We start from the raw sequence: 12,505 nt of genomic DNA on the forward strand, positions 1-12,505 counted from the left end.
TCTTACATTGATTCTACCCAGTGAACTAATTTGTGGAGCCGTCTGTGCCGGGAGCTACAGGGCACTGGCCCAAGAGAGACTCCTGTACAGCCCATGCAGCCACTATCATTTATTTTAAGGGGAAAAAAGAGAGAGAGTGAATGCCATAAAAGAAACATCCTGTGGGTGGCGGTATAGACATATCCTGCTGTTCGCGACGAAATGGTAACTTCCGGGTTCAGACCGGATGTACAGGCCAGCTATTTCCTGCGAGTCCTCTGTTTACAATGCTCGAGGTAAATGAGAGGACACATTAAGATATTTAATTGTAAAATGTGTCTGTGCATGTTGTAAACATAAGACTTATTTCTTTCTTGCCACCAGCTCCAGCAGGTTGTCCTGTTTAATAAGCACCTTTTTTGAGCATCCTCTCCGTTACCGATAGTTTTTTGTTTTTGTTTTACCATCATGGATTCCAAGAAGAGGACAGTCATTTCTTTGAAGAATTCCTATAAACGTCAGCGTGTTCAAGGTGGAGGCAGCTACCACTGTGGCGTGCCCTTATGTACTGCATCCTCCAAATACAACGGCGTTATAAGCTTTCACCGTCTCCCAAAAGATCCAAAGCTTCGCAGTCAATGGCTTGCCAACATAAAACGTGTACAATCTGTGATCGCGCCGTACGCCAGGGTTTGCAGCCGCCACTTTGAAAGTGGACAAATAATCACTTCGCCTACGGGCAGACGCAGCCTCGTGCCAAACGCAGTGCCAACGTTATTCCAGTGGAATAATTACAGCGAGAGGCAGCGAGCCGGGGTTTGGGAACCTAGGCAGGTCCAGAGTGAGGCGGCAGAAACTGAACAGGAAAGTCCCGACTGTGGACCTGCACAAGAAACTCTCCCTGTGATGGAGGAGCACGACTATGTGGCCATTTCCTCTCTGGTTCTTGACCGAATTAAATACGAAAACATGGTCCGAGAGGCCGAGGAGCTTCGGCAGCAGGTGCGGTCACTCCACCTGACGCAGAGGCTTTCGTTGGAGCGGTTTTCTTCATCGCCAGAGGATGTTCGGTTTTACACGAGGTAAGATTTCCTCTCCATCTTATTCATTAATATAGCATAAAAAAATAATTACCACGAGTTTATATGTGGTAATAAAATAGCACTGTGCGTAAGCGTACACACCAAGCTCGTGCGCAAAAACGCATGTCCGCATATATTTGCGTGACAGTCTCTGTTCCCATTTATTGCTCTCAGGGCGTTTGTTCTGTGACCTGCACCTTCAGTAACCAAAGTGAGGCACTTATCAAACGAGATAGATGTTATAGTGCGTAAAACGAATCCGATTCCGATGCATTGCATGGGCGCCCCACATGCAATGCAAACATATCCGCTTTGGGGGCGAACCCCAAAGCGGATACGTTTGGATCAGCTTTACGTCTCCTCCAATATGACACATCCGCGCGTCAGGGAATCCCCGTGCCCCAGACAGTCAGCGAGCTCACCCGCTGCTCTGCGCCGAACAGTCTGCCTCTACTTTGCCCCGCATCCCAGCTACATGGCTACGAGCAATCGTTGCCCTGGCGCACCGGAGCGCAGGTCAAGACGCGTTCAATGTTTGTGGTGGAGACTCCCTGAGTTTGGAAATTACATCGTGCGTATTGTGTAACGTTGTCCAGGCCTGATCCGCGTTCTGTTACCAGATATGGAGACGTTTCCCCAAAGCTGATCACTGAGGTCACAGAACAAACCTAAGAGAGAGCTTTAACTGTGTGCATCTATGTACTGCAGTCAATCAGCCTATATAAATGATAATAAACTAGAATAAAAGCAAAACTTAGTTTTTGCCAATCTCTGAATGCTACTAAACAAAACATTAATTAAAACATGTTTGACGTTCCTTAGTCAAGATCGCGCTCGTTATGCACGTGGTGGGATATGAAACATTTTAATCCCTTTTCCCAAAGTGTGGACAATACCATGAACGTCATCGACTGAAATTGTCGGTAAATTCCCAAGGCATCTAGAAAAGTAACGTTCACTGCATGCACCAGTTTGAGGGGGGGAAGTGAGCTGTTCATCAAAAAAAAGCAACTTCCGGTTTAGCGTTGTGAGGGCGGGAACTTCCGGGTACACGGTCCTGCCGTACAGTTGCCTCCATTGTTTGCCAGCTGTGTGAAAATGAGCATGTTCAGTGTCGAAAAGAGGAGATTATCCTTTCAAAAGGTATCGGGATCATCCTTGCACTGTTGTGTACCTCAGTGTGCACGCAGTTCACGCTACAATTGTAATATTAGCTTTCACTGCTTCCCTTCCAATAATGCAACGCGTCAGCAATGGCTGGCCAAAATCCGGAGAGAAAATTTCAGTCCCAGCAGAGACACAAGAGTATGTAGCCAACATTTCTTACCTGGGGATATTGTGGATACACCTTGGGGGAAGAGGTGCTTGAAAAAGGGGGTCATACCAGTGTTATTTGAGTGGAACAACTACTCAGAGCCAAGAGTGTGTGTGGGGGGACGTGGGCCACAGGAGGAGGAGATGGACATCATGGCTCCTGACCATGATTATTGTGTTTCGCCCATTACTGGAGCCAGCGAGTCACAAAAGGAGAACGAGGCCCTGCGGAAACAACTTGAGGTGCTTCGGAGTCAAGCTGAGGGGCTGCAGCTGCAGACCCACTTTTATCTGGAGCGCTTTGCCGGCTCAGATGATGAGATTCGCTTTTATACCAGGTCAGTATAATACGGGCACAGTGAAGATACTGTAGCTATAATACTAGCATACATACTGTAGCCCTCAGATCCAGCGGAGAGGCGACCGTATGTTCATCTTCAGAGCATTGCGTTTTTTCTCCTCTGCTGCTTAACCTGTTAACTCCCACCTTAACCGAGTGCATTTTCTACAGTACGGCTTCACCCAAATCTAAAAGCTTCTCGACTGGAGAGCAACAGTGTAGTGTCTTATTTGAAGGCTGACTTACATAACTTTTTTGTTGCGTTTTCATCCTCGTGTTTGTCCCTATTTTGATGCTTTTTGTTGTTGAAGCTTTAAGATTTCAGTATTGCCAAACTGGAGAAAATGCATTCAGTTCAGTTCACTAGAGGTTAACGCCAGGTAATTGCCCACCCGTGTTTTATTTCCCTCATAAACCTTTATTATATTTACAGGTTTGCCTCATACCGCCATTTTCTAAACTTTTGGAAGTTAGTGGAATCTGCTGTCATGACCAAGATGATTGGGGTCACCAACACCAAGGCCTCTACAGCAGGCTCTGACAGATCTCACACATCCCTGGTATGAATCTTATTTTATAGACTAGAGTCTGATGAGTGCCTGAGTGATGAGTCTGTAAAGATGAGTGCACAAGTGGAATATCCAAACTCAAATGTATCTTTTAACTGTTATTTTAACTGTTTATGTATTTTGTGTATTGTGATATTCAAACAATGTCCATTTCAGAGCTAATGATGCTTTTTATGTGATTATATTCCCCTCTAGTGGAATAACCAGGAACTACATGCGTAGCCATAAGCGGACAAACGATCTTTTTAGAATTCATTGTACACCACAGTTATTGTTATATCTGTTTACATCAACGAAACACCCCCCAAAATACGATCTTATATTTAATAATGCAGTTATTATAAACACTTATTTGATTGTGAATGCTGGTATGTAAAAGTTGTATATTTTGTGTGCATTCAAGGCACTTGTGAACAATGTCCTTTCTTGTTTTGAAGAAACTTCCCCCTATTGATGAGCTGCTCCTTTTTCTGATGTACCTGTCTTTGGGCCAGCCGCTCCAAGATCTTGCTGAAAGGTTTGGTGTTCACCAAACAACAGTGAGCACAATCATCACCACATGGGCCAACCTTCTCTACCACCTGCTTGGAGGCAAATGCCTCTGGTTACCACGTGAGGAAGTGCAGGCTCGACTTCCCGCAGAGTTTGCTTCATACCCTGATACCCAAGTAGTGCTTGATTTCACTGAGATCTACTACCAGATGCCATCGGACCTCCTGTCGCAGAGTGAGGCGTTTTCTACTTTCAAGTCCCACTCTACACTCAAGGCCATGATCGGCATGGCTCCTCATGGGGCCATCACATTTGTCTCTGCACTTTTTGCTGGATCCATGAGTGATCGTGATGTCTTCAAACAATCAGGTATTGTCAAAGTACTACAGCCGGACATGGCAATAATGGTTGACAAGGGCTTCCATGTTGACAATCTGGCTCCCTGCAAAGTTTATAGACCAGCTTTCCTCTCAGGGAAAAATCAGACTCAGTCCACTGCTCGCCTGAGGATCCACGTGGAGCACTGCATCAGGAGACTGAAGGGGAACAGACTTTTTCACGGAGTTCTTCCTGCGTCGGTGTGTGGTGTCATTGACAAGCTCTTCAGTGTGGCTTGTTTTCTGGTAAATTACCAGAATGGTCCCCTCATGAAGGCATAGGTTACTTATTGTTCTTGATAAATGTGAATAGTTTCATTCTCAGATGTGCATAATAAAATTGTATAGTTTTACATCATGTTGTATATACTTTAACTGTTTACTTATTTATTTGATTGGGATGTGCATGTTAATGAACAAACATGAAATACATACATGTAAACATGCTGGATTATAGCCAAAGGCTACTATATACACTTGAACTGTTAAATCTGGGTGTTTGTTCATTTGACCCAGTTAAAGTTTCTCAAGCAGTGATACAGGGCTGCTCTGCAGTCCTAAAAATAAAGACAAATTTATGTTGACATTTAGAAATGTACACGTTTACACAGTTTGCTAACTATTGTTAACATGAATAAACATCTAGACCAGTGGTGCCAAAAGTGCGGCTCTTGGACCAATTTTTGGTCAAGACTTCTTTCTGAATTGGTACAGTTTACCAAAGATGGTACTTTTTACTGCAAGTTTCACAGTTATACATGATTATATGAAAGGTCTGGGGAACAGGAAAACATCTGCTTCATGCATCCAGTGAATTTTTTACTGCATTGACCAATGATCTTTGGCCTTCCGCCCTATGAATGCTCCAATGTGCAGCCCTGGATGAAAAAAGTTTGGACACCCCTGAGACAGATAGTGTAGTGACAATGCGCACCATCCTCAAGTCTGGTGAAGGTTGTTCATTGATTGAAAAACAAAGCTTATCACTATTTTAGCTTCTCATAAATGACTAACAAATGATGAGGAAAGCTTTGTAAACATTTTGGGCATGATTAAAAAAGTATTTACAAATGCTTTAAGAGTGTGCCGTCATCATAAAGTGGTACCATACATTCTAAGTTATTGCAAAATTTCAAAATTATTACATTTTTTTTACATTACATTTTGAACTTATATCACATAATGTAGCTCTACAAGCCAATGCCATCATCGTGTAACACCTAACAATGAATATTAGTTTATTGACTACAGTATTTGCTGCTTCCCCAAAAGATGCCGCTGCAGCTGCGGTAAGTTCAGAACAGTCATCCACAGAACATTTATAGTTCAAAATAGACATAAAATCCATTATTAGTATTCATGTTTAATGGAATGCGTAGTTAAATATTTCTTTGGGTTGAGAATTTTCAAGTCCATGTCCACTCAGGGATCAAAATAATCGTATTCTGATACCGTATTATGATGACGAAAAGCTTATTTAGCAAAAAACAGGTGAACCTGCCTTTACTCACAATAGACCAGTCAAGTAGGCGGTAGATATTTCTTTTTAATGGTAAATGGTCTCAACAGTGCTTCTACTTCCACTAGGCCCAAATCGCTTTGCATCAAGGAGCCACTCACCCATTCACTCTCATTCATACACCAGTGTACGCAGACACTGAAGGCCAGGAGGGTGAAGTGTCTTGCCCAAGGACACAATGACAGTGGGCACTTTCAGGAGCTGGGATTCAAACCCCCAACCTTTCAATCATGAGACCTGCGTGCATTTTCTCTGGTTCAGCTTTACCCAAATCTAAAAGTGTACAGCCTATAGGCCAGTGTTGTCGAAACCATTCTTGACATTTCTTTTCACTTACCTTTCTGTTTTTCTTTGCTCTTTTGTAGCTTTTTTGCCACACATTTTTGTCACGTTTTAACGCTTTCTCATCACATTTTTGTCTCATTTTTGTCTCTTATTTGCTCTTTTGTGTTTTTTATAGCTTTCTCAGCACACATTTTTGTCTCTTATTTGCTCTCTAGTGGCATTTTTGTCACATTGTCATCACATTTTTCTCTCTTTTGTCATGTTTTCTTCTCATTTTTGTTGCTATTAACGTATAGCTAGCGTATTCCGTTACTTTGTCTTATCTGAGTACTGTATTCTGAATATTATTATAAACTCACGTGCCATTAATCAGGAACTCAAAAACTCTCTTGGCAAATGCAGCATCATGTGACACATGTGCAGAGTTTGTATTTTAGGAGGAAAAACAACATTAAAACTTCTTTCTTATTAATGTTGTGCAATATGGAGCTAAAGTTTAATGATTGAGTACTGGGATGTATTCCCTTCATATTTGGAAAGTAACTCTATTCTAAATACTCTCAAATGAAAGTGTATCTGTACCAGAATGCAGTTATTCAAAATGAGTATTCTAAATACATGTGAAGTAGGCTATAGAATATGTTATTGTGGAAATGGACAGATCTGCGATACTGTCTTCAACATTAATGGGCTAAAACAGCGGTGATTAGCTGCCGTTTATACGTCGCTATTGTATTTCTTTTTGACCACTTCAGAGGTGAATATGGGTAAAGTGGGACACTTTTTGAAAATTCAGTTTCCACCTCATCTTTTGTTTGCAATTAAATGCCAAAGTCTTTAATGTTATATATTTTTAAAAAAGCTTTAGATCTATTTTACACCAGTGGAGGAAAAAAAAAGTCAAATGTTTAAGTGCCTTCATCAGATTTGTTTTTGTTTATAAATGAGTGAGGAATAATCTGAAAGACAGGCCCAAAAAAACACATGTTAATCTGTGAACTCAGGCTGCCTTTAATTGGTGAAGCATACAGGAACAAGCATGTTTTAAAGATTTGAAAATATATATACATATATAGCCGATATTTAAAAAAAAAAAAAAAAAAAAATCTACAATTAAAGAAGTTGGAAACCTCAAAGAACAACTTAATGTTGAAATGTTGCTAAACAGCGATCAACAGTTCGTTGTGAACAAGAGCTACAGTTAAAACTTCAATCAGAAATGTGATCATCAGAAAACTTAATCAAAACAAGAAACATAGAGTTAAATTGATCTACTTTGAAGATGTGTGAATAAAAGAAACACCTAATACCCAGGATTTTCCACAAAAATATACTGTCCCACTTTGCCAATATGAAACTGTCCCGCTTTACCAATAGCACATTGGTAAAGTGGGACAGTGATAAAATCTCTTGTAAAAATATAAGTATAAAGAATAAACATGTGATTTTGAGATGTTTTGTTTGCAGATGCATTCCCTTATAGAATGTATCAACAAACATCTACATATCTGTTAGTTTAAAAAAGTTATAACCTTAAGATCATAAATCCACAAATGCTATGTCATCCGCTTTTTTACTACTACTACGCCATATGAAGTAAATAAATATCCACAAAACCATTATCCTCTTATCCTGCACATTCTAATTATTCGGTGTGTATGTATTTTTAGTGATAAAATATGACACATAAAAAAATAATCATGATTAAAGTGAAGTGTCCCACTTTACCCATATTCACCCTCATTGACAATGGATTGCTAAATATATTCTAAATATACTGTCAATGTTCACCCTACATAGGACAAAAATAGAGGCTATGCTTTTTCTAGTATAATAGATGTAGCTACATGGAGGTGCTAATCACTGGATGATATTACTGTTGATATGAAAAGCTGACAGGTAAAAACATCACGACTTATGCATGTGAAGTGATTTACTGTGACATTTTTTACCTCTTAACCCCCACCTGAACTGAGCACATTTTCTCCAATTTATTATTACCCAAATCTAAAAGCTCCTTGAAAAAAATAACATAAAAATAGTGACGAAAGTGAGAATGAAAATGCAACAAATAGCGACAAAAGATTGACAAAGCTACGATCAGCTTTCAAATGAGACGGAGCCTAACTCTGGTTTAGATTTGGGTAAAGCTAAACTGGAGAAAATGCGCTCGGTTTAGGCGGTTGAAGAGGTTTATATCCCCTACGTCCTCTATGAGTAAAAGTAAAATGAAAATATGAGCCGTTTTCTGGTGTCTTCTCTTTGTTTCTGGCGGACTCGAGAACACGGCAGAATGTTCGAGGGAGGGGACGCGCGCGTGTGGCTCTGCTGTGACGTCATCATACTGCCCCGCCGCTCTGCGCTGTGATTGGACGGAAAAACCGAGGAGGCGGGACGTTTCGAGAAGGAGCCAGAAGAACGGACGGACGATATAAATACAGCGCGAGGACCGAGAGAAAACACATCACAATCCAGGTACAGCTGATCCCAACGAGAGAAGCGACGCAACCATCACGTCTACTGAAGATCAGAGACTCAACTGAGCAGAGCAACGGGAACAACAGCGGACAAACTGCAGAGAGATTGAACTAAAGCTATTGCATTGAGAGAGTTTCTACTTTGACTTCAGAACTCTCCAGAACACGCATATTCATCTCTTTCTTTGACTGTGAGTAGATATTTAAAATGTTTGCAATGTCTTTATTTTAGGACTCATTTACAATCTTAAACAGGCTTGAAACTGCTCTTATTGAAAGTTTATCCTACAGCATTTGGATTGGATAGTTCTAGTGATTTGATTGAAATAATATTAGCCTGTCACATTGATATTTCTACTTATTTAGACGGTAAACATTGATTTTATTATTTTATTTAAAAAAAATAATAGGAGCAGGAATAACATTACACGTTGTTAGAAAACAATAAAATAAATGTTAATAAGGAAACTAAAATGGATGTCCACTGTTTTCAGGGGAATAACACAGGATCAAGATGGCTAAAGGAGCAGCAGTGGGCATTGACCTGGGCACCACATACTCCTGTGTGGGGGTCTTCCAACACGGAAAGGTGGAGATCATCGCCAACGACCAGGGCAACAGGACCACCCCCAGCTATGTGGCCTTCACTGACACTGAGCGCCTCATCGGGGACGCTGCCAAGAACCAGGTGGCCCTGAACCCCAACAACACAGTGTTTGACGCCAAGCGCCTCATCGGGCGCAAGTTTGACGACCCCACAGTGCAGGCCGACATGAAGCACTGGCCCTTCAATGTGGTGAGTGACGGAGGAAAGCCCAAGATCAGAGTGGAGTACAAAGGAGAGGACAAGACCTTCAGCCCAGAGGAGGTCTCCTCCATGGTTCTGGTGAAGATGAAGGAGGTGGCTGAGGCCTATCTGGGCCACAGAGTGTCCAACGCGGTCATCACAGTCCCGGCCTATTTCAACGACTCGCAGAGACAGGCCACTAAAGACGCAGGCGTGATCGCCGGCCTCAACGTCCTGAGAATCATCAATGAGCCCACAGCCGCCGCCATCGCCTACGGCCTGGACAAAGGCCGCTCCGGAGAGCGCAACGTGCTCATCTTTGACCTGGGAGGAGGCACCTTCGACGTGTCCATCCTCAACATCGACGACGGCGTCTTTGAGGTGAAGGCCACAGCCGGAGACACGCATCTGGGAGGGGAGGACTTCGACAACCGCATGGTCAACCACTTTGTGGAGGAGTTTAAGAGGAAACACAAGAAGGACATTAGCCAGAACAAGAGAGCTCTGAGGAGGCTCCGCACAGCCTGTGAGAGGGCCAAGAGGACTCTGTCCTCCAGCTCCCAGGCCAGCATCGAGATCGACTCTCTGTTTGAGGGACAGGACTTCTACACCTCCATCACCAGAGCGCGCTTTGAGGAGCTGTGCTCCGACCTGTTCAGGGGAACACTGGAGCCGGTGGAGAAGGCCCTGAGGGACGCCAAAATGGACAAAGGACAGATCCAGGACGTGGTGCTGGTGGGAGGCTCCACCAGGATCCCAAAAGTCCAGAAACTCCTGCAGGACTTCTTCAACGGCCGTGAGCTCAACAAGAGCATCAACCCCGATGAGGCGGTGGCCTATGGAGCAGCTGTCCAGGCTGCCATTCTCTCTGGAGACACCTCAGAGAAGGTCCAGGACCTGCTGCTGTTGGATGTAGCTCCTCTGTCCCTGGGCATCGAGACGGCCGGAGGAGTCATGACCGCTCTCATCAAACGCAACACCACCATCCCCACCAAGCAGACCCAGACCTTCAGCACCTACTCCGACAACCAGCCAGGAGTCCTCGTCCAGGTGTTTGAAGGAGAGCGCGCCATGACCAAGGACAACAACCTGCTGGGCCGCTTCGAGCTCACGGGCATCCCCCCCGCCCCCCGAGGGGTACCGCAGATCGAAGTCACCTTTGACGTCGACGCCAACGGCATCCTGAACGTGTCGGCCGTGGACAAGAGCACCGGCAAAGAGAACAAGATCACCATCACCAACGACAAGGGCCGTCTCAGCAAAGAGGAGATCGAGAAGATGGTGCAGGACGCCGACAAGTTCAAAGCTGAGGACGAAACCCAGAGGAACAAGGTCAGTGCCAAGAACACCCTGGAGGCCTACGTGTTCACCGTGAAGAACAGCGTGCAGGACCAGGCCGTGAGCAGCAAACTGAGCCCAGACGACCGACAGAAGCTGCTGGACAAGTGCGAGGAGACCATGAGCTGGCTGGACAACAACCAGCTGGCCGAGGTGGAGGAGTACCAGCACCAACAGAAAGAGCTGGAGAAAGTCTGCAACCCCATCATCAGTAAGCTTTACCAGGGAGCCCCACCCACAGGCGGCTGCAGAGAGGAGGCCTGTGGAGGCTTCCAGGGGCCCACTGTCGAGGAGGTGGACTAAAAAGAGCAGATCATGGAAGATTATAAAGCACTGTAATGGACTCTTTTCTTATGATGGACTTTTAGTTTTATGAATAAATGTTTTTTGACTGTATACATTTTCAAACACATGCACTTTAACTTTATATATCTGCCAGAAAACTTCACTGTCGGCCATCGAGAAACATAACTCCGTCTTAGGTCTGAGCTGTGTTTATATTCTTTTTTTTGTTGCACAAATGTAATGTATTATAACATCAAACAATGCCAAATTTTGTAATTAAGGTTAAAAAATAAAAATAAAAAATAAAAAACACTCTGTTTTGTTATTTAAATCTAAACAACCTAAACGTAATGCTAAAACAAAAAGGATGCAAACATTACAGAATGAAGACATTGTTTAAAGAATTGTACTTAAAGCCACTATACCTGATTTTTTCCATTTCAAACAATGAAAGAGGAAACCACTAAATTACAATATTAGTTGAGTCCAAACTCATTCCTAATTTTTCTCATAAATTTGTTGCATCCCAGTTCTTCACAGGGATGAGTTTTAAAGCTCATTTCACAATTTAAATTTCACAAAAATGCAAGAAAACCAGCCGGTAAGTTCATGAAATTGATTCAAGATGAACACTGTTTTCCCACAAACGTCAGGACAAAACAAATTGAATTCCTTAACTGGAAAAAAATCTGGTATAGCTCCTTTAAGTAAAAAGTGGTTTCTTCAAGCCATACTACCTAACATTTCAGCAAAGAAGAACTCAAAAAAAGCATTTATTTTACTACACATGTGTTTTCAGTTTCAAACTTTTCTAAAGAGTCTGATGATGGACATGTTTTGTCTAAGTTTGTTGCCCATATGTTTTGAATAGTTTGTAACAGCTTAGATTCTCTTGTGACGAAGCAACATTAACAGTGCAATGTTCGGCTACGTAGCTTTAAAAAAGACATTCAGTCGTCCTGTGCACCATAATTTGATACATGAGTAACTAGGATGGGAAGATCCCCTTTTGTCACAATCCGATATGTGTCACGATACTCAGCGGCCGATCCGATCCGTATCTCGATTCAATAAGCAATTATGTTTATCTTAAAATGTGTAAAAAAGAAAACAGTCATGTGTCCAAAGTTTAGAAACCAAATGCCATTTGACATTTATTGAAGTGTTAAGATTGAAAAATGCATTATCACAAAATGTAACAAGCTGTTGTTACTGGAAAACAAAGGAGTTTAGGATAAAAATGCCTCCAAACACAAGTATTGAAAGTATTGCGATCCAAATCCGATCCGATATTTTATCCCAGCACTATGAATCACATATGTATTATTAAAGAAAACTGCTCTAAGTTTCCAGGAAGTAGTTATTAGCAGTGAGAACATAAATCGAATCAGGTCACTGTAATTATTTTCTCTGGATTGTTGGACCAGTGTTTAGATTCTGTCAAAGTTTAAATCAACATGATTTTCGCTAATAAAACTTAACTAGTTAAAATATAGAGATATATGTTTAAATGACCAAAAAATATAATCCATCCATCCATCCATCCATCCATTTTCTTCCGGGCCCGGGTCGCGGGGGCAGCAGTCTCAGCAGAGATGCCCAAACTTCCCAATCCACACACACACCTCCTCCAGCTGTTCTGGGGGGACCCCGAGGCGACA

The 12,505-nt window shown here is 42.6% G+C and overlaps 3 protein-coding genes across 5 annotated transcripts in view; 2 read left to right on the forward strand and 1 right to left on the reverse strand.

The window, feature by feature from the left end:
* The window catches only part of LOC306967802 (complement C1q-like protein 2), a 339,758-nt gene that overhangs the window by 34,968 nt on the left and 292,285 nt on the right, over positions 1–12,505 (reverse strand). The window lies entirely within an intron of this gene.
* LOC306967894 (uncharacterized protein) lies at positions 858–4,477 on the forward strand. Of its 3 annotated transcripts, none has more exons than XM_079563089.1 (3): positions 858–1,061; positions 3,149–3,275; positions 3,722–4,477. In XM_079563089.1, the coding sequence occupies exons 1-3, from the start codon at positions 886–888 to the stop codon at positions 4,433–4,435; spliced, it is 1,017 nt and encodes a 338-aa protein (XP_079419215.1). In that variant the 5' UTR covers positions 858–885; the 3' UTR covers positions 4,436–4,477. The 3 variants fall into 3 exon arrangements, 2 of the variants coding, with proteins under 2 accessions (XP_079419215.1, XP_079419214.1); XR_013793223.1 differs by lacking the exon at positions 858–1,061 and adding an exon at positions 2,097–2,204; XM_079563088.1 differs by lacking the exon at positions 858–1,061 and adding an exon at positions 2,215–2,713.
* LOC306967648 (heat shock 70 kDa protein 1-like) lies at positions 8,518–10,877 on the forward strand. The gene is made up of 2 exons (XM_079562747.1): positions 8,518–8,625; positions 8,929–10,877. Exon 2 carries the CDS (start codon positions 8,949–8,951, stop codon positions 10,860–10,862), a length of 1,914 nt encoding a protein of 637 aa, XP_079418873.1. The 5' UTR covers positions 8,518–8,625; positions 8,929–8,948; the 3' UTR covers positions 10,863–10,877.

The sequence above is a fragment of the Gobius niger genome (genome assembly GCF_951799975.1).
Source record: "Gobius niger genome assembly, chromosome: 9".
Lineage (NCBI taxonomy): Eukaryota > Metazoa > Chordata > Actinopteri > Gobiiformes > Gobiidae > Gobius > Gobius niger.